General features: G+C 52.6%; 1 protein-coding gene across 4 annotated transcripts in view; it reads left to right on the plus strand.

The window, feature by feature from the left end:
- The window catches only part of LHPP (phospholysine phosphohistidine inorganic pyrophosphate phosphatase), a 120390-nt gene that overhangs the window by 11115 nt on the left and 92667 nt on the right, over nucleotides 1-16608 (plus strand). For all 4 annotated transcript variants that reach the window (XM_032423086.1, XM_032423088.1, XM_032423089.1 and 1 more), the window contains exons 2-5: nucleotides 5326-5513; nucleotides 9629-9782; nucleotides 15374-15437; nucleotides 16348-16440. In XM_032423086.1, coding sequence (XP_032278977.1) covers nucleotides 5326-5513; nucleotides 9629-9782; nucleotides 15374-15437; nucleotides 16348-16440 — 499 coding nt within the window. The remainder of the gene's footprint in view (nucleotides 1-5325; nucleotides 5514-9628; nucleotides 9783-15373; nucleotides 15438-16347; nucleotides 16441-16608) is intronic.

The raw sequence follows: 16608 nt of genomic DNA on the forward strand, positions 1-16608 counted from the left end.
ATTGTGCTTTCTTCTCTGGAATCCTCTAGAAACTTTGCATCAGAAGGATTAGAGACGGATGCAGGAGCAGTGGTGAAGCAATATCGCCCAGGGGTGGGATTAGCTGTGAACGTGGGTTTTCTTCCTGAGGTTCTCTGGATCCAGGAACAATGTGGTTCCTTTGCCAGGTGGGCCCATCAGATCTGGAATTCGGATTAGTTAGGGACTTCCCACAGAACGGCATTGCCACACTCCAGGGGTGTGAAAGCCAAGTCGAAGATGAGCTCTGCCTGGACAGACTGGGGATGGGGGCCCCGGGGCGGGCAGGGGGCGCTTCCTGGAGGAAGGGAAACATGAAACACGCCTTGAAGGATGACTGATTGGGCTCTAGGGGAGGGTGCAGCAGACTCTGGGTGACTGGAGGCCTCCCTGGGTCACACGAAGGTGACAGCTTCCCAAGGGCAGGGGGTGGGTGAGGAGGGAGGATGGGCCCAGTCAGGAGGGCCTTGTCTGGGGCAGCCTTCTTGCCCCCCTGGGTGGCCTCCCCTCCCAGCCCTCTGTGGCGAGCCAGAGAGGGCAGCGGGCTGTGGAGCTATGCCAAGGTCGGTCAGGATGTCCAGTAATCGCCCTAGTGCTCTACCTGCTACCGAGCCGTAATGAGAGGGTTTCCATTATTTTCGGGTGAGCGCCCCTGGCAGATGCCGACAGCCAGCAGATGTGTGAGGTCCGAGGTGATTTGCAAGGGACCAGTTCATGTGATGCACAATAATTGCACCAGGCGACGTTGCCACTCAAAGGCTTGTCCTGGCCTGCCGGGATGAGGTAAAGGTCAGTTCAAAGATCCGTTGTGGCCGCAGGAAGTGGGGGCAAATCCCACTCTTGTGGGACTCCTGGGGAGGGGGCAGCGGGCTGAGGTCGGGGCTGGGGTCTCCGGGGCAGTCTGGTCCGAGCCCCACTCTGGGATGCCAGGGCCCTGCGGGAGGACACTGGTTCCGGCCTTTTTGGGTTTTGGTGGGGTGGGGAACACAGCCTGGCCCGGAGCTGGGCCCAGCCCGAAGCTGAAATCCTTTACATTGGCTTTCCTGGGAAGATGCAGGCAGGCTGTGCTCAAGTCCAAGGCCGTGCTGCGCTGGGGCTTTCCTGACGGTCTGAAGCCTTGCTGTCCCGGGCCCCTGAGGCCAAATCTGACGGCTGCAGCAGACCCACCAGGAGATGCTGAGGATTTGGTTCTCTGGCTGTCTCGTCTGTTTGCACTGCCGCAACAGAAAACCGCAGGCCGGGGGGCCTAACAGCAGACATTTATCGGGGAGCCCAGATCTGGTGCCAGCAGGGTCCGTTTCTGGTAGAAGTTCTCTTCCTGGCTTCTGGGGCCCGTTGTCCTCACATTGTCTCTTTGCGTAGCGGCGAGAGATCTCTGTCAGAAAAGGACACTAATCCCTATCCTCTCATAACCCCACCCTTGTGACCTCACTTAGCCCTCATTACCTCCTTAGGGCTTCAACATAGGGATCTGCGGGGGGGTGGGGGGACACAGCTCAGTCCATGTGTGCCCCCCCCCCCCCGCACGCACCTGGGCTGCTGGGTCTTGGCTGGGGGCGCCGCGCTCCCCTTATTGGAAACATGCAGGCCTGCACTCACCAGCGTGTACCTGCCCCCACGGGGTTGGTTCACAGCTTGTGGGCTCTGCTGCTTATAAGCTGTCCGACTTTATTGGTCTCTGCCCCTCAGAGCCTCCGCTCTGTCATCTCTAGAATGGGGACAGTGGTTCCGGTCTCCCGGCGCATTGCTCAGTCAGCTCGTACTCAGGGCACCCGGCCCAGGGACATATGTAGGGAATAAAGCATGTGGTTCTGGGCCAAATCAGATCACAGACACTGAGCCCTGAGGCAGGGCTCAGTGTAACGTTGTATTCGTGCTTTACTCTGTTAATAACCCACACTTTTATTATTTTCAGTGATTACGAGAAACAGAGAGGGGACCTGGGACTTGTCCCAAATGTTCAGAAAGGGGGTGCCGTCGGTGGTGGGGGGAAGGATGAGCAGACCCACAGGGAGGGGACTTGCCAAACATTTTGCACTAGATTTTTTTTCAGGGACTGATTTAATCCTAAAACCAGTACTTTGATTTTAAAGCATATGTTTTGTGAACTTCGGTGGGTATTTCAGAGGAGACCCGTGGCTGAAGTGTCCCGAAGTGAGCTGTGCTATTTACTCATTTGTCATCGGCATCTGAAGTTGCGTCCTGAATAGGAGATGGGAGGCACTGTCACACCGATTGTTCACTGTTCTGAGAAGGTCACATCATAATTCATGAGCGATAATTAGTCCCCCGACACCCCTGCACTTCTTCACTCAACTGCTCCATTAACTTGGGTGCGAATCACACATTCCAGGCGCCAATCAATGAAGATCTGTGCATAATGCACAAGGTGATGCTATTAGTTACAACATATTAACTGCCTAATTTAAAAATACAAAAGCTGTCTTTATGAAGGGCAATTAACCACTAAGCGTAATTGATCATTCATAACCCTCTGATTAGGAAAGACAAATATTAAGAAAGGACTGAACCACCTGGGCTGTTGATTAAGACATGGTTAGCCTCGAGGTGTGTGTTCACTCTGTTGTCGGTCGATCTACAGATTTCTTTTCAAGTGGCACCTGTCAGCTCCAGTGCATGGAGGGTCAGGAGGCTCGTCATAATGTGGGAGCACCTGCCTGTTTCCGACGGGGCTTGTGAGGGGGCTGCAGGCTCGGGACACCCTTGGGTGCGGCAGTAGGTTGTGTGGTCGGTGTGGTTCTGAGGAAGGGTCCCTCTCACGGGCTGTCATGTGGATTTTCCATCACTCATTCAGTAAATGGGAGCCTGCTGTGTTCCAGCCCTGTGTGAGGCAGGGATGCCGAGGAGCATGGACCAGATGTCATTGCTGATGTCATGGAGCACGTAGGTCTGGGAGAGAGACAGTAAACAAAGATATAAGTCAGATGATTGGAGATATTGGTGAACGTTCAAAGAAAGAAAAATAAAGCCAGAGGTAGGATAAGGACAGCGTCACACAGGGTGGAAAGGGGGACATTGGACAGGCTTGCCACCTTTTCCCAGTTCTGTTATCGCCAAGGAGCGTTGCATGTGGAGCTCCCTCCATCCCGGGATGGAACAGATGGCCTGAGGCATCCCTGCCCGCTCAGTGACACTCCGCTCCAGCCTCATTTTCTGGCTCAGCTTCCATATACCCAAGGCTGCTCGAAGATTCTGAACCTGACTGGGTCCTAGGAGGGCGGGGCCTACCCTGCACCTGCTCCTCCCTCTGCTCCGCCCACCCTTCCCTGGCCAGCTTGTCTGCTCTGCAAGATTCCTGTTGGACCTGGCTCTTCGGGAAAGTCTTTTCCGAGACCCCATCCTGGTAGGAGACCTTTCCCGCCTTTGGCTCTGGAGGGTAGTTATGGTGCTGTTCCATATCAGTTCCAGGATCCGTGTTGGGGTCAAGGAGGAATTAGCCCATATCCCTAGCGCCTCAGGTCCAGGAAGAGGAACAGAAGGTACTTGACCTTCTGAGATTCAATGTCCTCACTCGTAAAGCAGGATAAAAGTATGTTATCGCTAGGGTTGAGACAGAGTTTTTAGTTGGGGGTCTCACTTATTTGCCCAAATGGAGGTTGATTTCAAGTCCATAGTTCTGAGTAACTGGGTCTGCTCTTTGTGTTATCTCTGCACGTGAGCACAAAATTGGAGCACTTACCTCTCGTACATGTGTATTTATTGATAAATACTAAATGACAAATTACGCATTTATTAACTGGATCAAATGTTAATACAATTTATATTACAAAAAATGTAAAACTTGAAAGGATGGCTGAAAAATAAATATGTCTTCCTGCGCATTTGGAGACCATTGACATGGATGTGTTTAGAGACCTGTTTACGAACAGTGCGAGGTAACGATTAGTGCCCTCGGTTAATTTTCCTAGGGTTTCCCAGGCCTCCTGACTTGTAGCCTGGTGTCTTTTTCATGACCCCACGCTGCAGCTCTGTGCAGATGCTGAGTAGGACTGCCGTCTTGCCGTGGCTTGTCCAGGGAGGGCTGTGCGTTCCTGGCCTGGGCCCGCGGGGACATCCGCCATCACGCTGGACCCCTTGCTTGTGGGCTCAGCCATGCCAGCCCCTTTTCCTATGCAGCCCGAGTCCATTCTTCCCTCTGCTGGGCGCTGTTTCTTTGCCTCCTGGCCCGCATCTGTCTCTTCATCCTGTTCCAGTCCTTCAGAGCACCTCCCTGTTCACAAGCACAAATCCCCCTTCCTTTGTGAAGTTTCCCTCCCACCCACCCGGCCTGTGGCTCCAGCTGGGAGCCTGCCTGTGATCAAGGTTACAGTTCTGTGCACTGGCCCCCAGCCAGGCACTTAGTAGGTGCTCAGTAACTATTTGTGGGAGGGTTGGATGTTACTGCATTTGGGACCTCTTTAGGTGTCCACCTTGTGGCTTTGTATTCCAACAACCTGCCCAAGCGCAACCAGGATGCAGCAGGTGTTCTGGGAGCTCAGGAGAGAAGAATGTGAGTACAACTGGCCAGCCACAGCACCGAGGTTCACGCTGGGCTTGCAGGGGCTCCCTGGGTCCTGTCCGTCCATCCTGGGATCGTCCAGGTACCTGATGACGGTCTGGCAAACTTTTCTTCAGTGACAGCAATGAGAAGACACACCTGAGCTTGGTCCCTCCACCTTTGCACTTTAGGGGAAATACGGAGCTCACATGCAGAGAGGGAATGCCGATCGTGGTGGAATGGTCCAGAGAAATTGCTGCGGATGTTCGCGAGAGACCTCTAGCCAGGCCAAGGGGTTGGAGTGGTGGAGGGGAGATACCTGGTGGGTCTCGGGAGATGGGAGAATTGGCATGTGTAGAGAGGCACCGTGTCCCAGGCAGAAGGAGTGGAGATGTGTCCCAGGTGGAGGGAGTAGGGACATGTCCCAGGAGAGGGAACAGAGAGGTGTCCCAGGTGGAGGGAGTGGAGATGTGTCTCAGATGAAGAAGTGGGGGGTGTCCCAGGCAGAGAGAGTGGGGACAGAGACGTGTCCCAGGTGGAGGGAATGGGGACATGTCCCTGGCAACAGGCTCAGTGAGGATGGAAAGGAGGGTTGTGGGGCAGGGTCGGGGTTCCCTGGAAGGGGTCAGCTCCAGCTCAGCAACCCCATCCAGACGCCGGGGTCAGCCGAGGCCGGCCTCAGGGAGCCCCGGTGGTCTAGCCCCGCTGGCGGTCCTGGTTGCCCTTGGGAGGTAACCTGGCTTCCTGCTCGGAGGCCCCGTGCTCCACGTGCGGACAGTACCTTCCGCCTGTCGTGTTCCCACCTCCAGACTGAAGCGCTCGCAGCTGAAGGTGAGGTTCTGCACCAACGATTCGCAGAAGTCCCGGAGAGAGCTGGTGGGGCTGCTTCAACGCCAGGGCTTCGACATTTCCGAGGGCGAGGTCACCTCCCCGGCCCCAGCCACCTCCCTGATCCTGAAGGAGCGAGGCCTGCGGCCACACCTGCTTATTCATGACGGTAGGCCTGCTGGGCCCTGGGCTTGGTGGGGGCCAAGGTGCCTCCTTTCCAGGTGGGGGCTGAGGGACGGTGTCCCTCTCACCTGGGTCAAACCACTGGGGAGGACACGAACACTTGGCTCATGGGCCTGTGGGGTGGAAACCTCGTGGGCTCCCTGCTGGGGACCAGACCCGTTCCATCCCTGACTGAGTACCAGAGGATCCTTAGAGGCAGGTTCCAGATGGAACGGTTTTCGCAGAGGAAAATCCTGAGCCTGATTTCTTTGATCTAGAATGGACCAAGAGGGCAGGGAATTGTCACAGGGGCAAAATTTTAGCTTCTAGGGTTTGTGGGGCGGGGGGGTGGGGGAGGGGGAGGAAGGGAAGGAGGATGAGGGGCTAGATTGAAGTCCATAGGTTTGTGTCTGCCACCCCCCATCCCCTCCACTCCCCCTACCTCCCCTGTCCCCCTCCCCCAACCCTGAACTTGAACTCTATTTGTGAATACCAGCCCTGCTTTCTGGCAAATGGCATAAGGTTTACATCCTGATCTTCGTCTGAATGCAAGGAAAGAGCCCTTTTGACCCTCTGTGGAGAGTTTTTCTGGAAAGAAGTGGAAGGAGCAGTATTATCTGGTGCCTTCTGAATATTTAAAAAGAAGAAACATAAGCACTTCTTCAGAATTCAGGACACTTCCCTGTCGTTGCACTGAGCCCTCTTTCTTCCCCTGCACCGGGTATTTTTATTTACAAACCACTGGCAGAAGCAAGCATACTTCTCTGCCTCCCGGCAGGAGTGGGGCCCCCAGAGGTTGAGGGTGCTCCCTGAAAGGCCTGAGTGTCAAATCCATAGCTCTGGAGCCAGTTGAGGGCAATATGCCCAGCCTTTAGAAATCCTCTTTCTCAAAATCCTTCCTCTGTGATCTGGGATCTCTGCCAGTGTATTTAGAACAGGTCCTCAAAGAAAGAGAAAAACTTAAGAAAGAAAATCCCCACCCCTGGGGCAAAGGGAGGAATGGGGGTGGAATGAGCTGGGAAGGGGAGGGAAATTCAGTGTTTGCCTTGAAGGGGGCATTAATCGATATTAGAGCTTGAGCAGGCTGGAGGGGAAGCCAGATGCACTCCTGCATCTGTTTTCCATAAATATGCCTGCTTTCAGACTTGCAATCTTTTTCCAAGTTTTATCGTTGATGAATTCCACCCCCCGCAACATTTTATTATGAAATTTTCAAACATACAGCAAAGCTAAAGGAATTCTACTTGAAATATTTGTATGCTCATCACCTGACTTTACCAGTGACATTTTACTATATTTTCTTCGTTACGTCTACCCATTCTTCTGTCCATCTTTTCATCTTATCTTTTTTTCTTAAGATTTATTTATTTATTTGAGAGAGAGAATGAGAGAGAGAGGGAGAGAGTGCTTATGTGGCAGGGGGGAGGGGCAGGGAGAGGGAGAGAGGAACTCTAAGCAGACTCCTCGCTGAGCGCAGAGCCCAACGCAGGGCTGGATCCCACAACCTTGAGATCATGACCTGAGCCGAAATCAAGAGTCAGACACTTAATCAACTATGCCATCCAGGCGCCCCATTATCTTATTTTTTTGATGCATTTCAAGGTAAATAGCAGACATTGGGACACATCTCGAAAACACTTCAGCACATCATTAACTAGAGTTCAACATCTGTTTACATTTTTTTATTTTGATACAAAATTTATGTACAATGAAATGCAAAAATCTCAGGTGTACTTCTGAGTTTTGACAGATGCACACGTCTGTGTATCCCAAACCCCTATTGTGATGCGATCTAGAACTTTACCAGCACCCTGAAAGTTCCCTCACGTGCTGTCCGGTCAGTCCCCATCCCCTACGCTCTTGGAGGCACCCGCTATTTTGATTTGTTTCATCATGAATAAGTTTGCCTCATTTAGATTTTTATATAAATAGTATCATGCAGCATCTAGTTGTGTCAGGGGCTCTCCAGACCACCTTCAAGCTTGACGATTTGCTGGAAGGACTCACAGGGCCCAGAAAAGCTGTCAGACTCAGTTATAGTTTAGCGCGGTGAAAGAACATGGATTGAACTCAACAAAGGGAAGAGAGGTGTGGGCGAACTCTAGGAGAATCCGGGCCTGACCTTCCAGCGGTCCTTGTCCATGGAGTTGCCCTGAGACGCACTTAATTCTCCCAGCCGAGATGTGTGACCATACCTGCAACATGTAGTCACCCAGAGGAGCTCACTGGATCCTTGTGTCGGGTTTTGAGTAGGGGTTGGTCAGGTAGGCACGCAGCGCCTGTGGACTGACCTTGGCTACTTAGTGTCCGGCCTCCCAGGGCCTCAGGCTTACAAAAACACTCTCTCTCTCTTTTTTTAAAAGATTTTATTTATTTATTTGAGAGAGAGAAAGAGCGCGCGAGAGCATGAGCAGGGGGAGGAGCAAAGGGAGAGGGAGAAGCAGACTCCCCACTGAGCGCAGAGCCCGACCTGGGGCTCGATCCCAGGACCCTGAGATCATGACCTGAGCTGAAGGCAGATGCTTAACCGATTGAGCCACCCCGGTACCCTGAGGACCACCTTTCTTTGGAATCTGCAGGGTCTGAGCAGCCCCAACATACTGTTGTTGAGATGTACCTGTATGGTTGCAGTTATCAGTAGGTTTTTTTTCTTTTTTGTTGCAGAGTGCTATTCCATTAAGTGAATATGCCACGCTTTGTCCATTCCCCTGTTGAAGGACACCTGGCTGTTTCCGACTTTAGGCTATTAGGGAGGAAATCCACTACGAATGTTTCTGTGCAATTCTTTTTTTTTTTTTTTTTTTTTTTTAAGATTTTATTTATCTATTTGACACAGAGAGGGAGACAGCTAGAGAGGGAACACAAGCAGGGGGAGTGGGAGAGGGAGAAGCAGGCTCCCAGCCAAGCAGGGAGCCCGATGTGGGGCTCGATCCCAGGACCCTGGGATCATGACCTGAGCCGAAGGCAGACACTTAACGACTGAGCCACCCAGGCGCCCCTCTCTGCAATTCTTTTGGGTAAATACCTAGGAGTGGAATTGCTGGGTCAGAGGGTAGGTGGCTGTTCAGTTTTATCAGAAATGGCTAGCCTTTCCCCAGAGGGCTGTGTCATTTCACATTCCGGCCAGCCAGCTCTTAGAGCCGCTCTGCTTCCCCACCAGCACTTGGCGGTGTCAGTCTTTTTAATTCTTGCTATTCTGGCAGGTTGGAAGTGATATCATGTGGTTACTTCCATTTTTTAATCCAGCAAGGTCAATATCTAATACCAAGATAGGTGAGAGTCTGTTTCGTCCTAGGAACTGAAGACATAAGGCTGATGACTCAGTTTAGTCTTGCAGCGTTCTCGGTTTTAATTTAAAATTGGGGAGGGTAGGGGCGCCTGGGTGGCTCAGTCAGTTAAGCGTCTGCCGCCGGCTCAGGTCATGATCCGGGGCTTCTGAGATAGAGCCCCGCATCAGGCTCCTTGCTCAGCAGGGAGTCTACTTCTCCCTCTGCCTGCCGCTCCCCCTGCTTGTGCTCTTTCTCTCTCTGACAAATAAATAAAATCTTTAAAAATAAAATAAAATAGGGGAGGGCAGAAAAGGCAAAGGAGGAAGAGGCTTTGCTAAGGGTATTGGTGAGCAGGGGGGATCAGCTGCTACTCCTCTCAGCACGTCTGTATGTCCCCGCTCTCCTGTCTTCCATGGGGTTGGGCTGGAATGTTCGATGGTCTTTACAGTTTGGGTCCAGCAGTACCGACCCTGTAAAGGTTGCCAGCAGCCTCATTTCACCCGACATCTGGGAATCTGTGTCTTCCAGGCAAATGCCCCTTCTCACTTGCAGAGCTATATGTTTCCTGCCTGGGGGATTGAACTGAGTAGCCCCTGGGGTAATGCCAGTGTTGGGGTGGGAGCCCCAGGGACGGGCCCGTCTTTCTCCTGACAAATCCTAACTGTGGGGAGTGGAATTCTTCATCTGTAAAATGGGAGTAAAACCCCTTCCTTACCCACCTCCAGTACTGGGAGGATCAGGAAGCGTGTCTGAGGAAGGGGCAGGGCCCACATGGCAGACAGAAGGTGTCCCTGGTAGGAGACGGGACATAGGCCACATCTCCCCAGGGCTTTATCCCTCTTTTTCTTTCCAGGAGTCCGCTCAGAATTTGATCAGATCGACACGTCCAACCCCAACTGTGTGGTCATTGCAGATGCTGGAGAAGGCTTTTCTTACCAAAACATGAATAAAGCCTTCCGGGTGCTCATGGATCTAGAAAAGCCTGTGCTCATCTCTCTGGGAAAAGGGTAAGTCAGCTTCAGGAAGAATGTTTCCAGCTGCTTTGGACGACGCTCTGTGGGTCTCTGGCTTACAGAATCAGTATATAGTGCAGAAAAATGGGTGTGGGGTGGGCACGGGCTGCCTTCCTTTTCCCTCCCTGCTTTTTTCTCGCTTTTTCCTTCATCCTTCCTTTCTTTTAATAATTTGTGAGGAAATGAGAATCCTCTGACTTCGGGGGAGCTGGCTGGTCAGGCTTCCGTGTGGACGCTGGGCTGGGAGAGGCTGAGGCCGGGGAGGGTCGCTGCGGACGGAGGCCCCGTCGAGGTCTCAGAGTGCGGGTGCTCACTGTCCCAAGGTTAGGTGTGTTTGCACAGGATACAGCACGAGGCACTGAAGGATTATCTCCAGGGGACACCTAAGTAGTAAAGAGGAGGCTCGAGGGCCTGGAGGAGTGCTCTGGGCCAGGCTGCACATCTCTGGCCGCAGAGCACGGTCTCTGTAAAGTCCTGATTTTGTTACCAGCACTTTTGTCTGAGTCTTTAGCACAGTCCTCACTGTCTCTTTCTTTAAAAAAACCCAAGCCAACCGTGTTGGTTATTTTTCACAACTTCTTTTACCACCAAGACCGCGCATGTTCGTGGAAGGAAAATTAGAGAAAACAGATGAGCAAAAAGAAGAGAACAGAAAATATTTCCATTCCGCTGCACAGGTTAACAGCTGTCAGCACGTTGGTGTGTTTCTTCCAAGTGGTTTCTGGCGCAAAGAAATCATTACAAAGGGACGTACTCGGAGCATCAGTGTCAAACCTGACCTAGTTTTGTCAGCCGGGTTTTTGTTGTTCACCAGATAATAATTTGTGAACAACTTTCAACTCAATAAATAAATGTCTCTGTGGCACAGTTTTGCTGTAATCATTTTTACAGGATATCCTGTAGTTTCTTAAACCGATGCCTGCTGATGGACATTATTAGGTGGTTTCTGATCTTATGCCAGAGTAAGGCCGCGATAAGCATCTTCACGTTTAGGATGATGTGCGTATCCGAGGCTCTTGATCCATGTTGCCAAGTTGCTTTCCAGAAAGCTGTGCAGACTTACTCTGTCATCACCAGAAGCGGCACTAGGATTTGAGTCACGGGCTCTTAAAGTTGCAGGGACCCTCTGGAGCCCTGCCCCAGCTTTTCGTGCCTGGCAGGGATTTGGGGGCCGTGTCTGGGGAAGCCTTTCCCAGCTTGGGTGCTTCTGCTGATCGGGAACTCCCTCCCTGTGTCCGCCGGACGGGGCTGGCTATTGGAGTAGTCAAGGGAGGGACCTTTTTTTTTTTTTTTTTTTAAAGATTTTATTTATTTATTTGTCAGAGAGAGAGACAGAACACGAGCAGGGAGAGAGGCAGGCAGAGGGAGAAGCAGGCTCCCTGCCGAGCAAGGAACCCGATGTGGGACTCGATCCCAGGATCCTGGGATCATGACCTGAGCCGAAGGCAGCCGCTTAACCGACTGAGCCACCCAGGCGTCCCAAGGGAGGGACCTTTTGTTCGTCCAAGCGCCATTGCTGAGCACTTTATGTACTCCATTTTGTTTCATTCCCACCACAACCCTGTGAGCTGTAGGCAATAGCAGCGCCATTTTGGAGGTGGGCTTATCGAGGCCTAAGGAGGTGAAGTAAGCCAGGGTCCCGGGCCAATAAATCCTGTCACTTCCAAGCTACATTCGAGAGCAGATGTTTGGCCCTCACAAGATCTTAAATTTGGGGGGGGGGGTGTGTTTAAAAATGGGAGATTTTATATAAAATATACAGATTTCTGGATTCTTCTTAAAAAATCAGAAGACCTAATAGTTCAGGGCCCCACATTCCACCACACCCAGAAGCTTAGCTGAGGCCACTGCGTCCATTAATTCCAGCTGACCGCAGACCCCACCACTTCTGTTGTCCCCTTCACCAAGCTCAGAGTCTGCTCTCACTTTATGTGCGCTGTTTTGGTTGTTTTTCTCATGGTATTTTTTCATGGCTATGTCTCTGTCAAAACAGACAAACAGAAGAGATTTCAGGAATGAGAGGACAGATTTCTTTTAGGAACTAAAAATATTCTAGTGTGTTTATCATGCAAATAGAATGTGTCCTGTATTAGTCAGGATTCGTCCCAGAAACAACCAAGAGAGGCTAGGTGAGTCCAAAATCTGCAGGGCAGGGTGGCGGGCTGGAGACCCAGTGAAGAGCTATGGTCCGAGTCTGAAGGCTCTCTGCTGACCGGATTCCTTCTTGCTCGGGGAGGTCACACTGTTCTGTTTGTGCCTTCAACTGATTAGAGGAGGCCCACCACAGAACGGAGGGCAATGTGTTTACTCAGAGACCACTGATTTAAATGTTAATCTCACCCAAGAAAGACCTTCACAGAAACATCCAGAATAATGTTTGACCAAATATCTGGCACCTCGGCCCAGTCAGGTTGACACATAAAATTCACCATCCTAGCCCCTTTCTGACCTCACAACCTTCTACGGTGTAGAGCACTATAAACCATGGAACCTGGCCTGCTTACCTCCTTATGTTCCAGGCTTGGTCCTTCAGGCGTCCCTAAGATCACCAGCCCCTCACTAGAGAACAGCATAATTAAGAAGCTCTGTTGTAACTGATTTACGTTAAAACTTTTTTCTTTAAAATTGTCCCTAATTGTTAAACGTTATTGTTCCAGATTGTGGGTAGTGGTCAAAGTAGATATGTTGTTGAAAAAGAAAAAGAAACAGAATCAGTTGCTTTTTAGCTTCGTCATTCTGCAGTAAATTCAAGAGTAGGCAAGGGTTGGTTTTACAAATAAGCGATTAGGGGTGCCTCTGACTTAATGGGGCTTCTGACTTGGGCTATGGGTTGGGCGCTTTGAAACGAGGGACAGGAACTGAGAGCTTTCGGGCCCAGGTCAGCACTGGGACAGCCCAAGGACCCATGAAGAGCTGCTGTCCTGTCCAAGTGGGGGGCATGGACGGCGAGGGGTCATCCTCCACCAGCATGGGGCCGCACGGTGTCCCCAAGGAGGCAGGATGGCGGAGGCACTGGGGCAGAATGTCCTCCTCCTGGAAATGGAGTGATTTACATGTGGCATCTGTTTGGACTGAGAGTGGGAATTGCCTTTGTAATTTCTTCTGTCATGCTGCCGTCAGAAAATTAAGCTGTTTACGCGACAGACTATGGAAGGTTAATGGTTCTTGTGGGAAAGGTCAAGTGGTCATTTTGAAGGGAGGTCGTGCTGAGTAATCGGAAGGGCAGAAGAATAAAGCATAAAATCTATCTGACTGCTTCTGCCCCCAGCCCTGTCCTGTCTCCCCAGCATCCCCAGTTTCTAGTTTGTGGCTGGAACACTCACGTTCCAGCCAGGCCTCCTGTTGCTTTCGTGATGCCAGTAACAGAAGATAGAATATCAGATCTCTTAGGTTTCGGGAATAACCTGGGCCTTTATATTTAGAAAAAATTAACTTAGGTACTTGTATTTCCTGTGTCTCTAAAAATGTTTTCAGCTAACAGATGGCCTTCAAGGTGGCTTTTGATTTTCCTGAATGAGTAAGGAATAAAGGGAAATTCTGGACGCTGTAAAAACAAACCCAGATTCAGTTAAAAAAGAAATTGTAAGGTTTCTAATTTTGATTTATGGAAGTCAGTTTTTTCTTTAGGCTCTAGACATGAGTGTAACAAAGACAAGGTTTTGATTATGTATTTTAAGCTGCATGCTCAGGTTTTTCCTTCCATCGGGACTAAATTTAAACTTCAGAAAGTCCAGGTTCCTGTCACTTGGGAAGAAAGACTGGGGAGTATGGGCCAGGCAGAAGTTGTGCCGTGGAGGTGTCCTTGGAAGGTTTTTCCAAAGGGAGGTACACCCAGCTCAAGTTGGCCCAGGGCACTGGCCAGAGGCCCCCAGAATCCTCAACTCCAAACAGAGCTGTGCCCGTTTCAACAAGGTGGCCTTGTTTTTAATTTGTCCTTTGGCTTCTGGGTCAGCCTCTCTCGTGCTTTCTGCATTCTCTCCTCACCTCTGTCCTTTGTCCCTGGCTCACCTTGACATGTCCCTTCCTCAGGGAGGCCCTCCCTGGTCCCCCTCCTGTCCCTTCTGGGCTCCCACTGCCCCCTTCTTCCCCTCCCACAGCAGTCATCACACAGAGGGCGAGGGGACGAAGCTGAAGCCTGGGCCTGCAGCATCGTCTGGCCCATGGGGTCCTCAGCAGTGCTGCTGGTTGATTCTAAAAGCCTTGCAGGCTGGCCTGCATGGAGCCAGAGAATGCTGAGTGCTGGGTGAGAGTGGGCAGGCGGTCAGGCTCCTGCAGCCTTCAGGGCCTCAGGTGGGGCCGAGAGGAACAGGCGGGACTCCTGGGTGCGCAGAGCTGGAAGAAAGGGGACAGCCCTGCGGCAGCTCCTGGGAAGCTCAGTTCTAACATTTCAGTAGGCACAGAACAGGTTGCGACTCCCACAGATGGGAAAGACTTGTGTTCATCCTTTCTGGCCCAGCTCATAGCTTACTGCCTGTAGCCTGGTCCGGGTAAACAGAATAATAATATTTTCTAATATTTTTTGAGTGGTGTCTGCATGTGAGACGTCATGTTAAGAACTTTGCATGCATTATTTTGTTTGAGCCTCGCAACAATCCATGAGGTGGGCACTGGGGCCCCTGCCCCCCCCCCCATTTTACAGATTAGGAAACTGAGGCCCAGAGGACTTCAGCAACCCAAAGTCCCACAGTTAAAAAGAAGTAGAGCTTGGATTTGGGCCCTGGAGTCAGCGTGCTTCACTCTCTTTTCTTTGGGTCTCTGCGTACGCGTTGTTCAATGTTTCTCTGACTCAAAGGGCATGGGAAAGAGAGGACACCTGACGTGATGGGTCTCAAAACATTTGAACAGTCCTGGGCTCCCATTAACCCTGTCTTTTGAGCGGCACAGATTAAACTACCTTTGCCCCTCTTTATAGTCAAATGGCTTTGCTCCGAGGGAACCGGACTCGGTCCACCACGTGTCCTGAGGGGTCTGTGTGGCCCGGGGTGGGCCAGACGGTGGAGGCCAGGGCCAGCGCGGGGCTCACGGCAGTCACGAAACTGTCCTCAGAAAGGCGCAGTCCCGCAAGCCGAGCAGTGGCGGTCTCCAGTGAGACAGGGAAGAGAGAGTTGTCCTCTCGTGAAAGCATCTGGCGCCCCTGAAACCTGGCACCTCGACCTCCGGCTAATCGGAGATGCTGCGGGGTGCCATGGAACTAATGGAGTTTTCTTCGGGCAGCAATTAAGGGTTAATTATTAGCAGGTAGGGGTTCACCACATGCTCTGTGGACCTTCTGCCCTTTCCCAGAACACAGGCCACTTGCCTTTCTGTTGCTGACAGGATCCGTCTGCCCCTGGGGTCCCCATAAGGCTGGCAGCAGGGGGCCACTGGGACTGAGAGCTGCTGGCCCACTGTCCCTCTTGCCCGGGCACGGTGACCCGCCGCTGGGCTCTGTTGTGCCGACCTCCGTCGGTCGTTCCCAGCGTGGCGTCTGGACTGACCCTCACCCGTGGCTCTGCTCTCCTGAGCTGGCAGAACCAGGACAGGGCAGTTTCTCTTGGCACAGCTCCCGGGCTCAGCTCACCTTGTTCCCTCCTGCTCTTTTGTAGACGCTACTACAAGGAGACCTCGGGCCTGATGCTGGACGTCGGTGCCTACATGAAGGCGCTCGAGGTACCTGCCCTGAGTCTGTCTGTGCCTTCTTCAGATCTCAGGGCTGTCTGGGATGTTTCTGGTCTTTCTGGAGAAGAGGGTGTACTCCATGTCTGAATCACCTCTTCTGTTTCCACAGTAGGGCCTCCTGTTTGGGGCTTCAAGCTGAGCGCCCGCTCTGCTCCAGAGCGTGGCCCGTCAGCCGCCCTGGTTGTCACTGTGCTCTCCTGTCCCTCCTGCTCCTCCCCACACCCTAGCCCGCCTGCCGTGGACCCGGCTGGCCTCCAGCCTGCTCACTGCTGCTGTCCTCTCAGACTCTCGGCTTCCGTCTCTGTGCGGGCCACCTGCTTCATCCCTGACCCTGCTCATCTGCAACACTTTGAGCTTGATGTGTCCTAATGGGACTCCCTCCTGAGTCCGTCCTCCAGTTTCCAGGGCCGGGCCCAGACGGGGCTCCCCAGGGCCCACTCTGACCCATGCCTGCTCAGCCGCCCCAGGTCAGCTGACCTGCCATCCTCATTGCTACATAGGCTCCTGCCTACCCGCACTTAGGTGGGAGGGCTGGGCAGACTGACCGATAGAGCCCTGGGCCTTTTCCCCTGGAGGGCCTGTGACAGAGTTGGGGGCAGGGGAGAAGCAAGTACGCAAATGAGAGCACCAGCCAAGGTGGGGGTGGTGGTGGCCCACCTCCTGCTGTGCTCAGGTTTTTGAGCAGATGTCAGGGGGCCTGGTGGGGGTGCCCTGAGCATCCTGATGCTCTTGCCTCTGAGATGTGTCTCTCAGCCCAAGCGTCCTGCCTCTTGGAGGCCCCTGGCCCGTGGGTGCACATTTGGGGCACTTTTCCCTTGATTCCCCAGAGGGAGGCCTTCGGAGCAGTATTCGCCTGTGGCTTCATCCTCAACCCGTGCTGTGTCCTTTTCTCTTTTCCCAGTATGCCTGTGGAATCGAAGCCGAAGTGGTGGGGAAACCTTCTCCTGAGTACTTCCAGTCGGCCCTGAAGGAGATGGGGGTGGAAGCCCACGAGGTAGGGTGGTCTCTCAGGGGAGTGTGTGTGTGTGGAAGCCAGTCCGTCGGGGACGGCCCAGAGCATGGGCTGGAGGGCTCGGGCAGCCTGTGGAGGTTGGCTGGGCAGCCAGGCGTGGACCCTTCCACCCACGAGAGCTGATTTTACTGGGAAGGGGGAGAAGGACCA

The sequence above is a fragment of the Phoca vitulina genome, unplaced genomic scaffold, assembly GCF_004348235.1.
Source record: "Phoca vitulina isolate PV1807 unplaced genomic scaffold, GSC_HSeal_1.0 scaffold28, whole genome shotgun sequence".
Classification (NCBI taxonomy): domain Eukaryota; kingdom Metazoa; phylum Chordata; class Mammalia; order Carnivora; family Phocidae; genus Phoca; species Phoca vitulina.